Raw genomic sequence first — 23,396 nt, 5'->3', positions numbered from 1 at the left:
TCAAAAGATTGCTGGTGTCCAAGCGCATATACTTAAGAAATAAGTTCCACATATTTCATTGTAGTTTAGAACTGCAGTTTTATGGAGGCTAGGCATAGGGAATGGATGCAAGAACTGAGAATATTTCAATCTGGATCCAGCCATCTTCACCATGCATTGAACCTTTATGAGAATAGAGTCTTGCATAATCTCATGGAACATTTGGCTGTCTTTAATCCAAGGATGGGGAACCTGTGTTCTTCCCGGATGCTGTTGGACCGAAATTCCCATCATGCCTAACTCATGAGCCACAAGTTCTCCATCCTTTTTTTTTAACCTCGTTGTGAGATTCATTTTCTCTTTGAATTACTTGTGGGTAAATAAAGGCAGCAAGACATTCTATGTTAGCAGAGCATCTGAACGAGCAATCTTTTATTTTTTTTATTTTTTTGGGGGGGGGGAGTAATCAGAGTTTTCCCTAAGCTGCAGCTGCTTAGGCAGAAAAGAGCTCCAGATGTACCTCTTGCCCTCTCCTAATGCTGCAGGTGCAAACTGATAAAAATGGCTTTTCAGTGGGGTATGCCTGTTCATGTACAGGCATAACAATTAAGAACTTATACCCCAGGGGATATTGCTCAGCAGACAGCTTAGTGTTGAAAATTTTAGAATTTCTCCCCTCTTCTCCATTTCCAGTTCTGATCTACAGTGGCTAATATGCAATTTGCCATTGTAGGGACAGGCATTTCTTCACCTCACACCTTTTCAGCTACCTGGAGTCCAACCTAGCCATTTTTACATCTAAGAAACAAAACCTCATACTCAGGTCATATGTTCTCCCTGATGCACTGCCGTGCCACTAAATTTCCAAATATCTTAAATCACTGTACCATACAATGGTTGGATATGAAACCAAGTAGGCAGGTGTGTGTGTGTGTGTGTGTGTGTGAGAGAGAGAGAGAGAGAGAGAGACAGAGAGACAGAGAGACAGAGACAGAGAGAGAGACAGAGAGAGACAGACAGACACTCTGGACTTAAATTTTATTAATAATAAAATAATTCAGGACCTGGTCCATGATGTGAGTATTGTTAAACTGACTGGAGACACTGACTATATTGCTGTCATGTTCAACATATACATACAGTACGTAAGTGGACAATTGCCAAACAAATCCAACACAATTCCATTTTACTTCAAAAGAGGAAACTTCCCCAAAAGGAGGCGATTGGTGAAAAAGAAGTTGAGAAGGAAAAAAGAAGTTGAGAAGGAAAGTAAAGAGATTCAGAACTCTTTGGAATGCTTGAGAAATAATAATAATAATAATAATAATAATAATAATAATAATAATAATAATAATTTATTAATCATTTATATCCCACCCCTCTGGCTGGGTTTCCCAAGCCACTCTGGGTGGCTTAAACATATCTAAAAGCATAGTAAAATTGTTCAAAGCAGCAATAATAGAAATTCAGCTAGAATGTATATCCCAATTTAGGAAAAGTACCACTAGGGTCAGGAGGATTCTGGCATGTTTAACAAGCAGCATCAAGGAAGAAGACTTCAGAAAATGAAAGTCTTGTCCAAATGAGGAGACCAAAACAAGAAAATAACTGAGAAATGCAAGCCGACAATACGGAATGCAAAAAAAGAATTTGAGGAGCAAATCACCAAACGGCGACAAATGCAGTTAGAAGTGGAAACTTGGCTAGGGAGGTGGTTGGATCTTTGGACAACAAGGAAGTAAGAGAGTGCTAAAGTGACTGAATGAATTCTTTCACCTGTCTTCACAGTGGAAGATGTAGGACAGATCTCAGTGCCTGAACTAACTAACTAGCTCATTATAGAAATCATGTTAAGTGTGCAAATAAACTAAACTGCCTGTTAACTTGTTCATTCAACATTTCCTGATCTGACTGAGCACTTGGGCAGGAAGAGCTACACTTTTTGGCAACAACAAAAAGGGGGGTCCCGGTACTGCATACCCTTGAGTACCCCCTGGAAAAAGCATTGTTTTATATATAAAAACCATTACCAACATTTAAAACTATTCCACATGTTAACAGAATTAAAATAGTTCTCATACAGATGCAGACTGATACTTAGCCAAAAATACAGAATAGGGATACTGTTGGTGTATCATCCATCCTGCTGCCCAGTAGCCTCCCTGAACTGGCAGATGCAGATTCTGGTGTGGTTTTGTAGAACCCTGGTATGCTAGTCATGAAGGACTTCAGTGTCCATATGGAAGCTGTCCTGTTGGAAATCAGCTTAGGACTTCATGGCTGCCATGACAATCAGGGGGTTGTCTCAAGTCACCAGTAGTCCAACACAGAGCATGGGCCATATACCGTATTTAGTCTGATTGTTGTTGTTTTGGTTGCGGAATGGGTTGGGAGCGATTCAGTGGTGATCAGAGGGTGTCTTATCACCTTGTTATCATGGATAGATCACTCCACTGTGAAGTTTAAGCGACTGATTTCCTTCAGGGGTGGGGGAGATTTGAGCATGGTCTGCCCCTGGAGACCTATGGAATATGAAATATTCTTGGATGGTCCGGGGAATTTTCCAGCTGGCATTGCTGCTGCTGTTGTTGAGGCCCTTGCTCTGCTTGCGGCATGGTGAGATGTAGAGAGCCATCAACATGATTGTGTCCTCTTTAGGTCCATGGGAGCTGGAAAGCCCCTTGATTTTCTGCGGAGCTCTGGGCTATGAAAAGGACTGGTAGATGGCTAGAACGGAGGTGGTGCAAAACTAGGGACAAATATGGCCAAGTTAGAGCACATGATCGTGCCTGGAGGAGAGCTCAACACTCCAAACCTGAGAGCACTGTGCTGGCTGCTGGTGAGCTTCTGGGATCAATTTAACATGTTGGTGCTCATATACAAAGCACTAAATGTCTTGGGAGCCAACACCTGAAGAATCACCTTCCTCCATATGTCCCTGCCTCAGCACACAGAGGGAGAAGGGGCCCTCCTTACATTACTACTGTTGTGACTGGCAAAGACCTCTGTGGCAGGACCTCATCTCTGGGACTCCCTGGGGAGATTAGGCGGTCCCCTTTCCTGGCCATGTTCAGGCAGAATTTAAAGGCATTTTTATTTGTGTAGTCCTTTGGAAGGGAGTACGGACATCCAAATACCATAGATTTTCAAATATTTGTTTGTTTGTTGATTTAATGTTGTTAGCTGCCCATGCCATCTTTTCAGGAAAGAAGGGAGGATATAAATTTGGTCACAGAATAAACAAACATAGCCTCAAAGCCAAATACATCGTTTATTTTTGAAGTGCTTAGCATGGGGGTCCTTTTGGTTGAGCTGTATTCTCAGAGGACTAGACATCTCTGATCATAAGCATCCCTTTCTACTCTGCTTACATATACCTCTCTGTAACTCTGCAATGAAGTAGCTTCCTTCTCTATTATCTATCCTGTTCTACAGTTTCCTTTATCTTCTCATGCCAGACAGACAGCCATTGATGTTTTCTTCTTACTACTGGATTCACAGCAGCTTTTATTTTCTCCTTGTTTCATAATGAGAGACAGGTTCTATGTTTTGTTTTGAGGCATTTTTGAAAATGATGTGTGCAACATTGGGAAACTTCCAAATAAATGTATCTCGGAAGGGAAGATCCCACATTTGCTGGGGCTTTAGGCTGCTTGCTTAATGGTTAATCTGGTCCTGGCCTGCTGTTAGAGAGATGCAGTTCATCTGCTGTCTAATCAGAAAGAGATACCAAGACCACTCAGATTCTTTTCCCTGCCTGATCTGTATCTTAGGTCATTGTGCCTTTAGATCTCTGTTTCTGGGTAGGCCTTGAGCAGCTACAATACAGACCATTCTACTCATATGGCAGCCCACATTGCCAGGAGCTGCCTGTAAAACTCACCAGCCTCCATGCTAATTCATGTGATGGGCGGTACTTGCTGAGCTGGTCCTTCTCAGTGTAGCTACTTGTGCTTGTCTTGTCTGTTCTTCTAACACAAACAACACATTGAAGCCTTCAAAGTCCAGACATGCTGTACCTTTCTAGCTCTCAGTGGCGTTAACCGCTGTAATCTCTGCTGCAGGGGTAACCGGGATGGACTCAGCCGGGCCTCAGGCAGCCGCCAGAGCAGCACCGAGAGCGATATGAAGTCACTTGAGCCCAGGCCTTGGAGCAGCACAGACTCAGATGGCTCTACCCGCAATCTACGTCCTCCTGTCACCAAAGCTAGCAGCTTTAGCGGCATTTCCATTTTGACACGAGGAGACAGCATCGGCGGCATCGGCAAAGGAAGCAGTGCCAGCAGGACTATCAGGCCAGGTATCACTTCCCTCTTTACTGCCCCCATTCATTTAGAATGAGAGAAAACCCAAGGGCTTGTGGTGAGTCCATTTTGGGCAATCCAGGATTAAAACTAGTTGTTGCCCAATAAAGAACTGGAGGTTGCTTTCTTGTTGTCAGTGGAGAGATGGGCAGGGTCCTCCAGCTCATTCTCTGCTGCACCTGTGCTACTCTGCAACTATATAGACAGAAGGCCTGAAAAACATCCTGCGAGAGAGGAGGATAGAGCTCAGTGGGGTATGTGGTCAGCTTGGAGTGGGGTAGCAAATGTGCTGGCAGTGAAAACTGGGGAGGAAACAAGAGGAGACAAATTGGTAGTGAAATAAACCCAGATGACTCAGCAGATTTCCAAGCCCTGGGTGCATGCTAATCCTACCTAGTGAGTTCAGTCATCTTCGTGTCATTGGGCTCAGTGACAAAACCATTGCTTTCAACCAGGTTAGAATTACACCTGGATTTGACAACAAATTGCTTGTGATCCATGTATGATTGTTTCATGATTCCTCCCTTCTAGCCACCATCCCAGGGATTGACCATAAATTAACTTTTGAGTCTGTCAGCAATATATACGTGAGGAAGAACTAATGCCACATGCTGACAGACTCAAAAGTTAATTTATGTTTTTAATGTATGCTTTTGTTTTGTAAGCCGCTTTCTGCCCCGGATGGCGAAAAGCAATATGTAAAAAGATCCTATAGGCAAAGTTGCAAAGGCAAGGCCAGTGAAGTGCAATTCTAGTTTTAGTTCTCATGTTTCCTAACTTGATTGTTCCTCTGCATAATGATGTATTTTTTATTTAACTAACTGCAGAAATGAGTCTCCTTTTTATGAAGGCAGCCAAAACACTTTGGAGTTTAATTAAATGATAATTGCACCTTATTGACCCTGCCTCTTGCATTCTTTCCTGTTTTCAGAACTTAAGAAGATTGAGAAATGTAATAATTTTGATATGGGCCGGAATGATAAAATGCAAAGCTTCAAGACCATTTGCTTTCCCCTTCCAGCCATTCATCACCATCCCATCTAAGTTTGTTGCTAGTAGTAATTTCCTCACAGTTCCCCACTGTTGTGCTTTTTAATTTTAATTTTATTGATTTCTATGCTGCATTCTATCTTAACCAAAGTGACAGTCAAAGCAGCAATTTTCTTTCTCTAAAGAGTTGGCAGTGCTGTTGCTGCCTCTAACACTCTTCACCCTGAGTTCTTGAATTGCCCACAAACAGTTCTGTTTTATATACTGGCTGCAAAGCCTATCTGCAAAAATAAAAATAAGAAAGAGGAAAAGCCCTTTGGTTTCAATGGAATGTAGAATGAATGTGCACCCCAGCAGCAGTCAGCAGGGTGCCACAGGGAGGGCCGCATTGTTTGCCTGGCTTTCTATTGCTGAACATTGCTGCTCTTACCGAAAGGTGAAGGATCAATATGCTGGGAGCTTAGTGTGGTGCAAGTGTAGCAGTAGAGCCAACCTGATGCTCCTGCCACTGTCCTCTCATTGCCCCCTCCCTCTCCCAGTAGCAGCAGCAATGCTCTGTGATGCCCCACCAATTGCTGTTGTGTTGTACACCCTTTGGCTTGATCTTGTCTAGGATGCCTAGGTCAGATCTGTAAACGGACACTTGCTACCAAGGAGCCTTCTGTTGCCTTTGAGATTTGGGAGGTCTGCTATCCCCGTTCAAGGCTTGATGGCACTGCAACCAGTTTGTTTTATGGAAAGCACTTCTGTGCAGGGGTGGGACACTTACAAGTCAGGTTAGGTTGTCACTATGGCAAGTATATCTCTCCTTTGCCATTCATCAGTACTGGGATGCTGTGGCTAATCATGGATTTTCAAATTCTACACCCAATGAGACAGATGCACACATGTTGATAGGCAGATGAGTGTGTGTGTGTGTGTGTGTGTGTGTGCGCTTGCAGAAAGGCAGTAGCTTTAGAGAGGTCTACTATTGTAGTACCTCTCAAGTGATGACATTGAGCCATGCTACAAGTCTCCTTAGTGCTGGTGAGTGCTAACTGGACACATGTGTTTTGGATGAGTATGTCAAGGAGCTATGCCTTCGATAAGCAACTCATGTGAATAGTCCTGGTTCTTTTTTCCATCAGTGGCAGTTGCACTCAACAAGAAAGACGGCCAAGGCTGTACTAGTAACTGTGGCCCTGCATAATTCTCCTGTATAGGTGAGGAATTCAATCTGCACCCTCAATTCTGAGGTTCTCCTGTTCTTTTAGTTAGTGCACAATTCAATAATAACTATAGATTGTTCCCATCTTGAGGCAGCTCACAGGCCAATAAATCAAGAGAACTGCAAAAGTTATGTGGACCTTGGAAAAGAAAATTATTGACGAAATGAGCTGTTAGTCCCTCAATACTATAAATTGGGTGGGAAAAGGTGATTCTGAAACTAGCATTTCCACACCATCATAATGGGGATAACTAAGCAAGGAGAGGTGAAATGCACCTACTGGAAATGAAAGAGCAAGATTTACTATTTATATGGAAGACTGGTGTTTTGATGGATAGTGGTCGGGATGAGGCAATACAAGAACAAGAACAAGAAGAAAACTGTAGTAGAAGGTTTCCACCAGCAGTTTCCATCAGCTCTGCATGCAGATGGTCCCAGGTTCAATCCCCAGCAAGCCAGAGTAGACCCAGGATAGATTCCTGTCTGAAGCCCTGGAGAGCTATTCCACTCATTATAGATAAAGCAGAGCTAGATGAATCAATGATATAAACTGGTTTCACTCTTCCTAGTGGAGAGCCAGTGTGGTGTAGTGGTTAAGAACAGTAGACTCGTAATCTGGGGAATCGGGTTTGCGGCTCCGCTCCTCCACATGCAGCTGCTGGGTGACCTTGGGCTAGTCACACTTCTCTGAAGCCTCTCAGCGCCACTCACCTCACAGAGGGGAGGAAGGGAAAGGAGAATGTTAGCCGCTTTAAGACTCCTTAGGGTAGTGATAAAGCAGGGTATCAAATCCAAACTCCTCTTCTTCTAACCACTGGGTTTTCTGGAAAATTGAGTTTCATGACTTTTCTGTCTTGAAAAAATGCAACAAAATGCTGAGAGTTGCCTGTCCAAAATACTGTATTTCCCTTCTAAGTTTTTGTGTCATTCATGAAACATATTAGCTGATTTAAGGATTGACAGGAGTGACTAAACATAGCACTCTTGAATTCTCTTTTTTATATATCATTTTATTTACAATTTTCATTTATTTACATTTCAACAATAGTTCAACAATAATTCTAACATTTAAAACTTCAACTTCCTTCCTCCTCTTTCTGTGGTTCCTTAAATTTATTTTCATCATTCCCTGCATATTCCAAATTATCTTGACATTCTTTTATTCATCCCTTCTCATATATGTTTTTTGAAGCTGCAAGTTATAACAATAATCCTGCCAGTGTTTTAATCTGTTTATAGTTTGTTTGTAAATAATCAATAAACCATTTCCATTCCTTTATAAAAAGTTTGTTGTCCTTATTTCTTATTCTTCTGGTAAGTTTCGCCATTTCTGCATAATCAATTCGTTTCTGTAGCCATTCTCTCATCAGGACTACTACTTCTTTCCATTTTGGGGCAAATAACATTCTTGCAGCTGTAGTTGCATACATAAATAAATTTCTGTACTATTTAGGTAGTTTTGATCCTATAATTCCCAAGAGAAAATGCCACAAAATGGTGAGAGTTGCCTGTCCAAAATGTTGTATTTACCTTCAATGTTTTTGTGTCATTCATGAAAAATATCAGCTGATTTAAGGCTTGACAGGAGTGACTAAACATAGCACTATTGAATTCTCATTCATGCCCAGATCTGAATGTACCATCAGTTGAACTGATTAGAATAAGGGCCACTAACTAACTGATGATTCAGGATTTTAAAATGTGCTTTTATATCAAATTCTCTTTTTTGTATATATTGTAATGTTTTGTTGTTGCTATGGCCATTGGCTAATGCGAATAAACTTTTATCTAGCTGGACTGTGTTGTAGATACTCGAAGCTACCTTCCTGTATTGCACCACTGACATTACCCAAGCGGTTTTTTTTTTTTGACTGGTGGAATTAATTCCCTCCCAAACTCTTCAAAATTACTTGGTTCTACTTTTGTTTTCCCACCATTCTATATAACATGTGAGTACTTTACCCCCCACCCCCCAATTCCCTCAGAATTCTGTGCTGGGAGGATAATTTCCTAAATTAATTTGTCAAGATCTGAGTTTTCAAATAACTTGTGTGTGAGTTTTCTCCAGGGAATAAAAAGAGGGAAGGATATGGAGGGGGCCCTGAGCCTTTTCCACTACAGCCTCACTTCCCCCTGCCATGGACACTGCAGCCCCACTTCTCCAGCTACTGTAAATGTGGCTCCATCTCTCTGACTTCTGAGATGTCATCAGATAGTACGGATTATTATTTTTTATTAGCTGTATAATCCAATGACTAAAGGAGAGGGAGAAAGCAGGCAGAAATTCTTAGGGTGCTGAATTGATCACCAGCTACCAACCTTTGTGCTCAGGCGACAACCTTGCAGTTAGCCAAAAAATACAGCTCTCTGCTTATACATCTTAATTATATGAAAAACATACTGTTCTGATTGCCCAGTCATGTTGGCATGGAAGGAATTGCAGCCCCCAGGCCCCCTTCTGTTACTCCGCAGCATCACCAAGTCATCTTCCTCTGCACAGAGGGTGGATGATGGCTTTACAGCTGTACTAATTATTCTTCTTTAGCTCAGAAATTGGAATAATATCAATAAAGCGGTGGGTGTGGAACACAGCAGCGTGGTTTCTCCTCTCTCACTGTTGGGAATGATTCATATCCAACCATGCATGTACTCACCCTGTTTACAAGTATCTTCCAGTTGAACTTCAGGGACAGGCACTGAAATGCCCGTGTTTATTTCTCCTGCCTCTATCCATTGTTGCTTGTTCACAGTCACAATTCTTCCCCCTCCTTTGCTATGACTGTGTATTTTGGTATAAGTGAAACTGGACAAAGATCTGCTTATTTAGGGGTATTGTTTAGGTGGTTTTGTTGGTTTTTGTTGTTGCTGTTATCGATAGGATTTTTTTTTTGGTATATATCTTATGATTTATGTGGAATTTGTTTACGTTTCCTTGTGTTCTTTTTGATGTGTTTTATTTATTGCATATGACTACTTTTGTAATTGGGACACGGATGGCACTGTGGTCTAAACCACTGAGCTTGGGCTTGCCGATCGGAAGGTCAGCGGTTCAAATCCCCACGGCGGGGTGAGCTCCTGTTGCTCGGTCCCAGCTCCTGCTCACCTAGCAGTTCGAAAGCATGTCAAAGTACAAGTAGATAAATAGGTACCGCTCCAGCGGGAAGGTAAACGGCATTTCCGTGCGCTGCTCTGGTTCGCCAGAAGCGGCTTAGTCATGCTGGCCACATGACCTGGAAGCTGCACACTGGCTCCCTCGGCCAGTAATGAGAGATGAGCACCGCAACCCCAGAGTCGTTCGCGACTGGACCTAATGGTCAGGGGTCCCTTTACCTTTATGTAAAACCACAGAATTCAAATAGGGTATTCCTTTTTTCCCATGACTGTAGGAGAATAAAAATAGTGCTACTCAGTGTTAGGTTTACATGTGCTATAAGATTCATTGCACGCAGAATGGATAGTGAGCTAATTTTAGTTTGAGCAGTGATTCCTGAACAGAGAATAGAGGAAGAGAAAATCTGACCTGGGTTGGTTTTTTTTTTAAAGCAAATACATTAACTGGAATGAATTAAACTTGCTTATGTAAATATAATTGATTTTCTTTTCTTTTTGTCTTTCTTTCTTTCTTTCTTTCTTTCTTTCTTTCTTTCTTTCTTTCTTTCTTTCTTTCACTGCGGTTTATTTGGGGGACTCTTCTCTTCATAGTTGAGAATCTTTTGTTTTAGTGATTGTGGGAAGAAAATGAGGAACAATAGGAATGGGGAACCTGTGGCCCTCCAGATGTTGATAGAACTGCAACTCTCTTTATCCCTTACCTTTGGCTATGCTGGCTGGGCTGTTGGCAACAGCATCTGGAAAGCACCACGTTCCTATCCTTGCCGTAGAAGAATGGTTAACCAGGCTAAGCTGAAAGTGAAATAGAGAGTGTGTGTGCATGTGTACGTATGAGTGTGTCATGAAAAAGAGAATTGCACACACGTTTCCATTTCAGAAATTGTTTGTGGTGGCTGGAAGCTGTGCCCTTGGATTAGGCTTTACAGTATTACTAGTGTAGAAGGGCAGGCACTGTCTGGAAAGTCAAATTTTTAAAAAGTGAGTTTTTTAATGGATAGTGTAATTGGTGAGTTTGAGAGCTGTGCACCCACCCACCAACCCATAGCTCCAACCTGACCCAGGGAACACCTGAACCAGCCTGGAGTCAACTGCCTTCTACACCTTGAGGAACCTTGTTTGTAACTGTCGTGCCAAATTGGGCAAAGTCAGAATTGTGCCCAGTATCAAACAACAAAGGAATACAGAGAGCAGAACCTCCTCAAGCTCAAATTCTGCATGCAAAATGAAAGTATATTGTACACTAAATATCTCAGTGTGTATTATAACACTAGGTTCAGAATTGTGCCTGGCATCCCAGTGTCATCAAGAACCCCTGACCGCACCCTGGAAACCCTCATGCTGAGTTTGAAAAATTCAGCTAATAGCTCTGCTGGCTGGATGCACCCACTTGTTTTTCTTCCAGTGGGGGCTCATCCTGAAGGACTATGAATAAGGTGCCTTCTGCATCAAGTATTCAGACAACTCAATCAGTGGCTTCTGAAGCAAACACAAACCCCCCAAAGTTCCATTAATTTCAAGATTTAAAAAGAAAGTGCCAGGGGAGGGCATTATAAGGCAAGCATGGAAAATCTTTCCAACAGAAAAAGCATTTGTCTACTTGCTGTGGACAAATGCCATTTTATAGAGATACAGTGCATTTTCTTGCAAGTGTTGAAACTTCTGAAAATGGATGGTACATGGAAAAATGATTATTAACATTGTCTTGCATCCAGAAGAGTCTTACGTGAATTGAAACAGCGGTATGCAATCTTATTATAATTGTTATTTACGTTGTTTATTTTTATTTTATATGCATTATTTTTATTTTATATGCATTTATTCATAACAGAAATGCACAGAGCAGCTCACAGGAACAGCAGAACCCAGACATCAGTGCATCAAAGTGAAATAGGATAAGAGAAGTAGGTTGTTGTGCACCAAGTCTTCAACTGAGCCAAGGCTCTGTACTGAAGCTGTTGTAGAAATGCCTAGCCAGGCCAATGACAAAGGTGCCCCTGACCATGTGCAGAGTCATTTTTGTATACATCAAGGATTTTCAGTCCTTACAGTGTTGCTTCTAGCCAGGCTTGAACCCTGACACCTCTCCTTTCAGAAGTAATGCACATTTTTTGTTAACATCTGTTGCGTGCATTTTGTTTCCTTGTGAAGGTCTGTCACTAAGTACCCCAGAAGCCTGCAGCCAAGTCTCCTCTGCTCAGCCTGGCCAAGGACTCTTGCCATGCGCTGCTCAGCAACAGCAGCAGCAACAGCAACCACTTCCACCCACACCCCAGCAACAGCCGTCGATGAGTAATCACATCATATCACAGGTGAGTCACTGTTCAATGTCACCAGGTTCTAGGGAATGTTTTCTTGTGGTTCCTTAGCCAGGAAGCAGAAACAGAAGAGTGTGCCTGAGCACTATTACTGCTGCTAGAACAGGGTTCTTGTTGTTTTAATTATCTACCCAAACTGTTCCTCTTTATCTCTCCCTTCCCATCCAGTCCCGTCAAATTGAAACACAGGATTCTGTCATGGTAGCAAAACCTGGCTTCCCAAACATGCAGTTTGGGACGACATTGCTTCAGTAGGCCTAAATCAGGAATGGGGAACCTGTAGCCCTTGATATATATGTTGGAATGCAGCTCCGGCCATATCTGACAATTGGTCATGCTGGCTGGGGCTGATCAGACTTTGAGAACAACCTGCTCCCCACCACTGGCCTAGGTCCTAATGTGGCATTGCAGGGATACAGTAGCATCAACTGCAAAAAAAAAGGGTGACTGTAAGGCAGAACTGCATATATTCTGCACTTGCAAAGAAAAAAGACCCCGAATTCTGCTCTAAGAACAGGGAAATAGATGAATAATTCAAGCTGGTTCTGCTAGCAATGAGGAAGGGAAAGGGAGGGATAATGAATCCTTGCTGTCCTCCACCCTATGCACTAGAATTCCCTCTGGTTTCCTGGATCTCACCAGCCATTGCCCATATTTATGTATAATTTTGCAATCACTGCAAATTCCTCATTCCAAAGAAAGTTAGTCTTTTTCAGAATGCTTGAATATTTGAAAAAAAGAAAAACACCAGGTGCAATGTGTGGAATAGAACTATATCATTAGGACACATTCCTAATTAGAAATTAGGAATTTCTTAAACCTGTGTGTGTGTGTGTGCGTGCACTCACGCACACATGCCCAGGTGTGAAGGTTACATAACACAGCAGGGGCAAGCTCTGTCCTGACCTCTTGCATTGGGCTGACATTGTTGGCCTTTTCCTGCTGTGAAAAGGGGCAAGGTGATCGGTGAGAATCAGCTCAGGATGTCTTTGGCTTGAAGGGATCTAATCAGCCATATTTATTTGGGCTACAATGTTTCCTAGCTTCAAAACAAAGCCTAAATTATAGTTTGAACTTGCCTTGGAATCCTGGCTTGTTCCAAAGCTGGTTACCATAGTTTCCCAGTTCAGATGAGGCAAAGACATCCATGGTCAAAGGTCTGGAAACGATGCCTTATGAGGAACGGCTTAGGGAGCTGGATATGTTTAGCCTGTAGAAGAGAAGGTTAAGGGGTGATATGATAGCCATGTTCAAATATATAAAAGGATGTCATATAGAGGAGGGGGAAAGGTTGTTTTCTGCTGCTCCAGAGAAGTGCACACGGGGCAATGGATTCAAACTACAAGAAAGAAGATTCCACCTAAACATTAGGAAGAACTTCCTGACAGTGAGAGCTGTTCGGCAGTGGAATTTGCTACCAAGGAGTGTGGTGGAGTCTCCTTCTTTGGAGGTCTTTAAGCGGAGGCTTGACAGCCATCTGTCAGGAATGCTTTGATGGTGTTTCCTGCTTGGCAGGGGGTTGGACTGGATGGCCCTTGTCGTCTCTTCCAACTCTAGGATTCTATGATTCTACATCCATATTGCATTCAAGTGTGCTGTGAAGGAGCAAAGGGGCTACACACTCGGGCAAAATGTCAATTCATATCTTGGCTTATTCCATTGAGATATAATCATTTGAAGCAGCTGATGTGTTATTCCCAACCACAAAGAGTGTCTCCCCACTGTCTTCTTCCCCAGCCTTATATTGTATACAACAGTGTTTTTCAACCACTGTTCCGCGGCACACTAGTGTGCCGCGAGATGTTGCCTGGTGTGCCGTGGGAAAAATTGAAAAATTCAAGAGAATTACTTTATATATAGTCAATATAGGCACAGAGTTAATTTTTTTAACATTTTCTAATGGTGGTGTGCCTCGTGATTTTTTTCATGAAACAAGTGTGCCTTTGCCAAAAAAAGGTTGAAAAACACTGCTTTATGCAAGGCTGGGCTTAGTGGGGAAATGGCTGTGGGAGATTCTTTGTAACACTGGACTGTCTGTCTTTTAAACAAAAACTGGAATTTACCAAACATCGTCATGCCTGCAACATCACCATGTCCATATTCCAACACGACAGCGCAAGGCAGAAATGGCAAGTCACAGCAAAGGTATTTGAAAGCAAACGGGACAGGCATCTGGATCCTACACGTTTTATTTATGTCCTGAGTGCCCATACAACTAGCTTTTGCTAGAGTATGCCCAAACGCCTCTCATCATCCTTTAACACCCCTTTCCATCCCAGCCGCTAGTCACAAAATGCCTACAGCTCACGCAACTCAATGCCGGGTGCTTTTTTCCCCCCACAGAGGATACTATGAAGAGTTAGTACTCAGCTGTTATTTGCCAATGCTGACGCACAAGAGTGCTTAACCGATTGTACACAATGGTCAGCCTCTCCGGGCATAATCTAAAGCAGTGTTTTTCAACCACTGTTCCGTGGCACACAAGTGTGCCGCGAGATGTTGCCTGGTGTGCCGTGGGAAAAATTGTGTTTATTTGATTCCTATTCAAGAGAATTACTTTATATATAGTCAATATAGGCACAGAGTTAAATTTTTTAACATTTTCTAATGGTGGTGTGCCTCGTGATTTTTTTCATAAAACAAGTGTGCCCTTGCCCAAAAAAGGTTGAAAAACACTGGTATACAACACTAATGTCTCACATCAAATGTAACTGATCTGTAGAAAAGACTCTACAACCTGAAAAAAGAGACAATGAGCGTACTTTTGTAAACCAAGAAAATCTTTAATTAAAATTAATTTTTTAAAAATAAAAAACAAAGAGCGTCTTGTGGGGAGATGCCCTAAAAAGTCTGGTACTGGCCTCTCTTCTTTGGAAGAAACCAAGAAAACTGAACAGAGGTTCATCCTAACAAAATGCTCACAGATGCGTGTTAAGGTGATTTGTACCTGGAAAGCCTGGAATGTGTGTTTGTGGGGGCTTTGCAGTTCTGCTTGTTCCACAACATGTCTGCCCCTGCCTCAGCAGAACAATTTGAGACAGACACACGAGGCTCTGGCTGTCCTCCTCAGTGGTAGGTTTGCACCAAACTGCTCAGTCCTTTGGAATGTGGCCATCTTCCTACTCAGTTTCCTTTAGTCTCCACAGAGAGCAGCAGGATTGAAATATTTGCAGATTGTTCTTTTCTGTTGCTGCTTGACATGACAAACCTTTTAATTTAGGTCAAACAGAGCATAAGGTATAGTTTTATTTAGTAATTTTACAGGAAGGATAGTAATTTGAAGCAGAAGAATTGTTGGTTAGACTCACCTTAGCAGGGCCATGAAGAGATGTGAAATTTCTGTATGGGGGATTTTTTTTCTGCTGCTTTGGCTGCAGTCTCCCTTACTTGGGAGTAAAGCTGAATTTATTGTAACTTACCTTTGAGTAGACTTATATAAAATAGAACCATCTGGGCCAAGTTACAGTATGTAGACCTCAGCATTGTTATGCAGAAAAAAGGAACATGCATTCACAAGGAAATAACACATCCATAACATAAGGGGTAGTGATAAATGAAGATATTCTGCTATATTTATTCTACAAAGTTGTTGAGGCAGTTGATATTATTTCATTCTCATACCTAGCAAGTGTCAAATTAGACATCCTTATTTGTTGGTTAGGTTTTATGTCCAGCTGCATCCCCGTAAATAATACAGGTGATACTCAAAAAATTAGAATATTATGGAAAAGTACATTTATTTCAGGAATTCAACTTAAAAGGTGAAACTAACATATGAGATAAGACTCATGACATGCAAAGCGAGAGATGTCAAGCCTTTATTTGTTATAATTGTGATGATTATAGCGTACAGCTGATGAAAATACCAAATTCACAATCTCAGAAAATTAGAATATTGTGAAAAGGTGCAGTACTCAATCCATAACACCTGCAAAGGGTTCCTGAGCCTTTAAATGGTCTCTCAGTCTGGTTCAGTAGGAATCATAATTATGGGAAAGGCTGCTGACCTGACAGTTGTGCAGAAAACCATCATTGAGACCCTCCATAAGGAGGGAAAGCCTCAAAAGGTAATTGCAGAAGAAGTTGAGATGTTCCCAAAGTGCTGTATCAAAGCACATTACTGGAAAGTTATGCGGAAGGGGAAAGTGTGGAAGAAAAAGGTGCACAAGCAGCAGGGATGACCGCAGCCTGGAGAGGATTGTCAGGAAAAGACCATTCAAATGTGTATTCCTCTTGTCAAGCCACTCCTGAACAAGAAACAATGTCAGAAGCGTCTTACCTGGGCTAAAGAAAAAAAGAACTGGTCTGTTACTCAGTGGTCCCAAGTCCTCTTCTCTGATGAGAGCAACTTTTGCATCTCATTTGGAAACCAAGGACCCAGAGTCTGGAGGAAGAATGGGGAAGCACACAATGCCAGATGCTTGAAGTCCAGTGTGAAGTTTCCACAGCCTGTGTTGATTTGGGGAGCCATGTCAGCTGCTGGTGTTGGTCCACTGTGCTTCATTAAGCCCAGGGTCAACGCAGCCGTCTACCAGGAGATTTTGGAGCACTTCATGCTTCCTCCTGCAGACGAGCTTTATGGGGATGCTGACTTCATTTTCCAGCAGGACTTGGCACCTGCCCACACTGCCAAAAGTACCAAAACCTGGTTCAATGCCCATGGGATTACTGTGCTTGATTGGCCAGCAAACTTGCCTGACCTGAACCCCATAGAGAATCTATGGGGCATTGCCAAAAGAAAGATGAGAGACATGAGACCGAGCAATGCAGAAGAGCTGAAGGCCGCTATTGGAGCATCCTGGTCTTCCATAACACCTCAGCAGTGCCACAGGCCGATAGCATCCATGCCACACCACATTGAGGCAGTAATCGATGCAAAAGGGGCCCAAACCAAGTACTGAGTACATATGCATGCTTCTACTTTTCAGAGGTCCAATATTGTTCTATTTGCAATCCTTGTTTTGTTGATTTCGTTTAATATTCTAATTTTCTGAGATTGTAAATTTGGGGTTTTCATTATAACAAATAAAGGCTTGACATCTCTCGCTTTACATGTCATGAGCCTATCTCATATGTTAGTTTCACCTTTTAAGTTAACAAGCCTATTGGGCTCACTCACTCTCCTGTCTCCTCCGGTGTAGCATGGTTTCAATTCCCCCCCCCCTAAACAAAATTTAATTAACCACAGTTATCTGAAGAAGTGTGCATGCAGACTTAAGCTTATACCAAGAACGAACTTAGTTGGTCTCTAAGGTGCTACTGGACAATATACTGGACCAACACGGCTACATACCTGAATATTATCCACAGTTTGTCACTTCAGGCGGAACAACAAACTGTGGTTAAGCAAAAGTGGTTCATACACCTTCCAGCCGTTCAGGAGGAGGATAGGGGATGTGGAGACTATGTGCACAAGGCTCATTTATGTCACTGTAAACTGTGGTTTACCATGATGTGCAAATATGTCCAGTGTGCTCCACCTTGATGAATTGTGTATTTTCCAGAATTTGCTACTTAGAACAACAAAATACTTGTTTTTTATGAGATCAGGACAAAGATTTCTTCTTTTTAAAAATCATACGCTATTTTTGTAACACTTAGGAGGCAGCTAAAAGCAGAGTCCTGTTTCCTAATCTTTACAGCAATTCTGCTGCCAGTTGCAGGGCAGGTTTCTTTTAAGGCTGCAAGGGCACCTGAATTGGAATGCATGTTGATGTCAGAGTTCTCAGAAATTGGTATTCGGCATCTTGCTGTTCCTATTGCCTTTCCCCCTTGGCTGAAGTCTTCCAGAGCTTCTATTTCTTGGTTTTTCTTTTTCTCTAAAGCAGATGCAAAGCCAGCTCAGTAGCTGGTGGTATCTTTCAGACCTCTTATGTCTTTATGTATAATGACTAACCTTGTTCTGGCCTTTTCTCCCTCTCCCCTTGCCCTCCCCTTTCCTCTCCCCCTCCCCGCTTCCTTATGCCTGTTTCTTCCTTTCCTTTCCTTCTCTACTCTCAGCCAGTCCCAGCTCTGCAGCCCTCTCCGCAGCCTGTTCAGTACTCTCCAAGCTCCTGCCCCCAAGTCCTCCTGCCAGTCTCTCCACCCCAGCAGTACAATATGGTATTAAAAACCCAACTTCTTAGATTTTCTTTCTTTCTTTCTTTTCTTTCTTTCTTTCTTTCTTTCTTTCTTTCTTTCTTTCTTTCTCTCTCTCTCTCTCTCTCTCTCTCTCCTCTCCTCTCTCTCTCTCTCTCTCATAATAAAGAATGTGCTGCATTCCAGTGCTGATTTTGTTAGCTGCTTGTTCGCTTTGGGTACATAATAAAAACATCACACACACACACACAAAAATACTACTACACAGGATGATGATGGGCTGCACTTCAGCAGGACAGACTTTCCATCAAGAGAGTGTTCATGGCTTTTTATTTATAATGCAACAAATACACAATTCTTGCTCAGTTTTTATATGGCTCCCAGATGTCTTTCCTAAAAGAAGGCTCCTGTTGTAGTTTCCTATTGCTCAAAGAGCAATATTATTGTGGCTGGGAAAATGAAGTGTCCTCCTCAGTCAGCAGGCCTGTTCCAGTTGTCTGGAATGCAGTTGCATGAAAGTGTTCACAAATTAATTTGTGTCACCCAAACTACTTTGGTGAGAGACCAGCTGAAGCTGAAACAACATTGAACTAACAGGGCATGTGTACCAAAGGCCACTTTCCTGGTTTTGTGTGAGATGTGGCTGTAACAACCACCAGAGGGCATGGCTGTAATGTGTTACAGTTGGATAAACTTGGTTTTGCCCACTGCTGTATGATTCCTCAACTTGCATAGTGCTTTTTCTGATGACATTCATGCATACAGGTCATCAAATCTGACTGATAAGGCAGTTGGCAAATGTGGGGTTAGAACATTTAGGTCAGTCGTTTTCAACTGGTGTGCTGTGGCTCCCTGGGGTGCCTTGAATGATGGTCAGGGGTGCTGCTGGCAACACTGGCCTCTGTCCCTCCTCTGATGCCCTCTTGCATCTCTGCCTCCCAAAGTCTTGCACAGCTGTTGGTTGCAGCCCTGACTACAAGCTCCACTGGCGAATGGTGCCTCTGTGGCTGGCCAGGGTGTGCTGGTTGCCAGGAGTGAGGCGGCCTTGGAGTAAGCTAGCAAGTGGGTGAGGGAGCCCAGCCAGCTAGTCCACCAGCCCTTGCTGTTGGGAATGGATAGACAAGTCCCAGGCCCCTATGGGGCAGTGTGAGGAGACACCTCTCTTTGGGGTGGGTGGGGGCAGCTCAAAGACCATGGGCGGCAGCAGCAGCAGCAGCTGCCCAATGGACTCCCAAGGAGAGGGGAGAGGAGAGGAGAGGAGACTGAGGGAATACTCCACAAGGGAGGGTGCTTGAAGAGGGTGAGAGGCTGCCAGCTCTGCAGGCAAGGGGTGACATAGCTGGGCTCCTCCCACAGGGGAGCCACAGAAAGAATGTAGTTGGGAGCCGTAGACTCAAAAAGGTTGAAAACCTCTGGTTTAGCTGATGCAAACAGTGTTGATCTCTGTGAGTCTTAGGCTGCATCCTGCCTTACTTTCCCTGCATGCATGAATATTATGAAGGGGAAATGAGTTTGGCAAGATTTCCAGATTAGCCTGCAATCAGTAGAGTGGTAGTTGAGGTGGAGGAAGAGAAGTCTGCTATCCAGATTGTGTGGCGCTTGAGTTGTGTTTCTACCTTGTTTCCTCCTATTTCTTTCCCACAGCACACTGGTGATTTGGACTGACTTTTGGGGAACTGATGCTCCAGCAGTTCTGCCTCTTGATCTTGAGTTAACCATTTAAATATTCAGCATTTAAAGTACATAATGAAGGGTTTGTTGGTTGGTTTATATTCTATGCACCTCTGCCAAAGTTCAGTCAGTTTCCTATGAGAAACAGACTTCAGGTACCATTGAGGACAGCAGGAAGGAGATGGCATGTTGAGCCTCATTGAAACGAACAAGAGCTGCAGAAGAGCATTTCCACAACTCCTGGTCATTTCAATCCAATTTGCACAGGAGAATTTTCCAGCGAATTTTTAAATTAACATTTGTATGCTGCCCCATAACCCAAAGTCTTCTGAGCAGCTCACATGAAAGGTATATAAAAACAATTCATATGGAAATAAAAAACAAACCCTGAAATCAAAATCAAAATAAATATGCAAGGGAACTTTAAATTCCCCATAATTCCCAAGTTAAAACACAGGCCTTAAAACTGAGAGAACCAGACTATGTTAGTTATTTGAAAGGTAAAAAGGTAAAGGACCCCTGGAACGGTTTAAGTCCAGTCAAAGGCAACCATGGGGTGCGGTGCTCATCTTGCTTTTCAGGCCGAGGGAGTTGACATTTGTCCACAGACAGCTTTCAGTGTCATGTGGCCAGCATGAATAAACTGCTACTGGCACACGGAGGATCGTGACAAGTGTCAGAGCACATGAAAACACCATTTACCTTCCCGCCACCTATTGATCTACTTGAGCTGGTATGATTCCAGACTGCTAGGTTAGCAGAAGCTGGGACAGACCATGCCACCTAATACCCTGTTAGCTAATGGATGGGTATGGGCAGCAAGAGGGATAAGATCTGTATTTTACTGCGGCAAAGTGTCATGAGCCAACTGTGGCAAGATAGAGAACCTAGTTGTTCTGTCACAAGATGGTCAATATGATTATTTTGTTTGTGGAGTGGAAGAGCCATGCTGTGTCTAGCAGTGGAGATATTCTAGATCAGGAATGGGGAGCCTTTGGCCCCCCCAGATGACATTAGTTTGCAACACCCCATCCTACATGGCCCATTGGTCAGGGATTGTGGACGTTGCATTCAAGCAGCATCTGGGGGGCACCACCTTGGCTGTCCCTGTTCTACATGATGATCTTATAACAGAGGCACCATACTACAGCTTGTTTAGGGTTCATTGCATAATGGTATTTTTGTTTCACATAATGCTTATTTCCATTCCAATAGCAATAACATGAAGGAAATTGCACATCCATTGCATTTATACCATCATGTGGCAAGCCTATGTGCCTACACGTATTTGAGGTGGAAATTGCCATTTGCAGTTGATTCCTGCATCATGGTAGCATAGTAATAAGTGGGGACTCGTCACTTGTGGCAGCACACTCAAAGGGAATCCATGGTCTCATACACAGAAGTGAGATATTAGTAGGTTTGCCATACTTAAAAGAGCAAAAAAGAGGACACATTTACCAGGACACATTTGTAGGTGGGCTGGGAGGGAAGGGGGTGCGAAGAAAAAATAGTAGTACTAGTGTGTGTGTGCAGTTAAAAATAAAAGGTGTATTGAAATGTTTAATAATGTTGATAAAAAATGAAAGTTAAAACTAAAAAGGGGGTATCCTTAAGAGATGTCAGTGAAAGTAGAGTACAGTGGTACCTCGCTAGACGAATGCCTCGCTAGACGAAAAACTCGCTAGACGAAAGGCATTCACTAACGAAAGGGTGACTCGCAAGACGAATTTCCCTATGGGCTTGCCTCGCAAGACGAAAATTTCAATGCATTCCTATGGGAATTAAATTCCTATGCATTCCTATGCATTCCTATGGTCGTGCTTCGCAAGACGAATTTTTCGCAATACGAAACGACTCGCAGAACGAATTAATTTCGTCTTGCGAGGCACCACTGTAGAAATAGAAGGGGAGATATAGTTAAAAGAAGAAAGGGGTTTTCTTCTCCTCCCCAACAGAAAAGGAAGAAAAGAGAAAGGACTAAACAAACCAAAAAAGGGGGAGAGGATCTTTTTAAAATTAAATTTTATTTTTAAAAATAAGGACGAGGATGACTATTGCTATGTCTGGAGGTCAGAGACATTCCTGAGGGCTAGGGTAGCGTCCTCCGTGGGAGGCCATTGACAGCTTAGGTCTCCCCTGTGGGCACTGCCATTTTCGGTCTCCTCTGCACTCGCCCACCAAAAAATAAAAATAAAGAAGCCTCCCTTCCTGCTGGGGGTCCCACATGCACCTTTCTGCGCCACTGGGTCCCATCTGAGCAGCAGCAGCAGGACGATGGAGAGGGAGTTCCGGGTTGCTCACTATACCCTGTGTCTCTGGCGCAGCAGCTGGCAGTCCAAATGTATCCTGAGCCGGGCAACTTCTCTGCACTGCGCTCTTGACTTGCCCAACACTCAGAATGTGCCTCCTGGCTTGCGTGCCGTCCTGCAGATTGGTCCAGCCTCTCACCACCCCCTCTCCTTCCCCCTACCATCAACCTGCGTGGTGTGATCCCATTGCTTCAATGGATGCAACCACTTTTGGTCCACTTCAGCCACCCCTTCCCCCCACCTCCTGCAACCGCAAGTCCCCCAGTGGCATTTGACTTGCCTCCTTTCTCCCTTGGAGCTGTGGCACCCTCCTTCCCTCTCACTGTGGGGAGCAGCCAGGTGTGCAAAGGTCGGCAGGAGTCCCACCAAGAAAGGAGAGGGAGGAAACACACACTCTCTCACACACAGAGAGAGAAACGAAGAGCCCTGGAGGTCCTTTGAGGCAAACAAAAAAACCTGAACATTTTGCCAATTTTTAAAAAATCCACCTGGATGGAGATTATAACGCTGAAAAAGAGGACGTGTCCAGGAAAAACCAGACATATGGCAACCGTAGTATAGGGAAATTACTTGTTGGCATCTTTGGTTAATCCAGCCCTGCCGTAGCCCCCTTCTCCATTCCCACTGATATAGGAAATAGACAAATTTTAGCCTGTTTATTTTACACAAGTTAGGTTGCAGTTCTTGATTGTGTCTGAATATGAGAAGTCAAAGAGAAGGGGACTTTTCTCTGTAGAGTGACCTGTCCAGAATGTTATGTCACTTGCATTGGCCTATATCATGAAGGGACAAAGCATTGAGGCACTAAAGTGGTATGAAGGATCATTGGGTAATCTCTTCCCCCACCCATCTCCAGTTTCTGCCAAATTCTCCAAGTGCTGTTTCTTTGGCACGTCTGCCTTCAAGTCAAATGGTCACTTTCATTGTTGTTTTTCTTGATATTCACACTGTCTAAGAACACTTTCCCTGGACACTGTGCTGATGGCTTGATCCTTTTTTTCATTCAGCAGAGGGAGGGCTGTTGTTGATCCATGTACCTGCTGATGCAAACAACTTGAGGTCACAGTTATTCAGTGCTTCCTTCTCTTGTCCTCTGGCTACAGGCTGATGAGCTCAGCAACCACTTTGGGCAGATCAGCCTCAGCCGCCAGGGTTCCACAGAAGCACCAGATCCGTCCTCATCCATGTTCCAGCCGCCAATCATGTCTCAACATCCTCAGCAGACGGGATTCATCATGGCTTCTCCTGGGCAGCCAATCACAGCCTCCACCTACTCTGCCTCAGGACACACAGCCCCAGCCCAGCAGGTTCTGCAGCCCCAGACCTATATGCAGCCCCCGCAGCAAGTAAGCAACAGTGTGTGCATGTGTGAAAAAGATTCTTGGTGAACATCAAATGATGATGATGATGATGATGATGATAAGTTGCT

At 43.3% G+C, this 23,396-nt stretch overlaps 1 protein-coding gene across 8 annotated transcripts in view; it reads left to right on the top strand.

The window, feature by feature from the left end:
• Window positions 1-23,396, top strand: part of R3HDM2 (R3H domain containing 2) — a 91,544-nt gene that overhangs the window by 47,604 nt on the left and 20,544 nt on the right. For 4 of the 8 annotated variants that reach the window (XM_033137360.1, XM_033137369.1, XM_033137379.1 and 1 more), the window contains 4 exons: window positions 4,044-4,279; window positions 11,740-11,900; window positions 17,907-18,008; window positions 23,071-23,313. In XM_033137360.1, coding sequence (XP_032993251.1) covers window positions 4,044-4,279; window positions 11,740-11,900; window positions 17,907-18,008; window positions 23,071-23,313 — 742 coding nt within the window. The remainder of the gene's footprint in view (window positions 1-4,043; window positions 4,280-11,739; window positions 11,901-17,906; window positions 18,009-23,070; window positions 23,314-23,396) is intronic. The other 4 variants (XM_033137388.1, XM_033137417.1, XM_033137399.1 and 1 more) reach the window with 1 other exon arrangement.

Source organism: Lacerta agilis, chromosome 2 (genome assembly GCF_009819535.1).
Source record: "Lacerta agilis isolate rLacAgi1 chromosome 2, rLacAgi1.pri, whole genome shotgun sequence".
NCBI classification, from domain to species: domain Eukaryota; kingdom Metazoa; phylum Chordata; class Lepidosauria; order Squamata; family Lacertidae; genus Lacerta; species Lacerta agilis.
The sequence above is the reverse complement of the archived record's forward strand: the minus strand, read 5'-3'. Positions and strand labels throughout refer to the sequence as shown.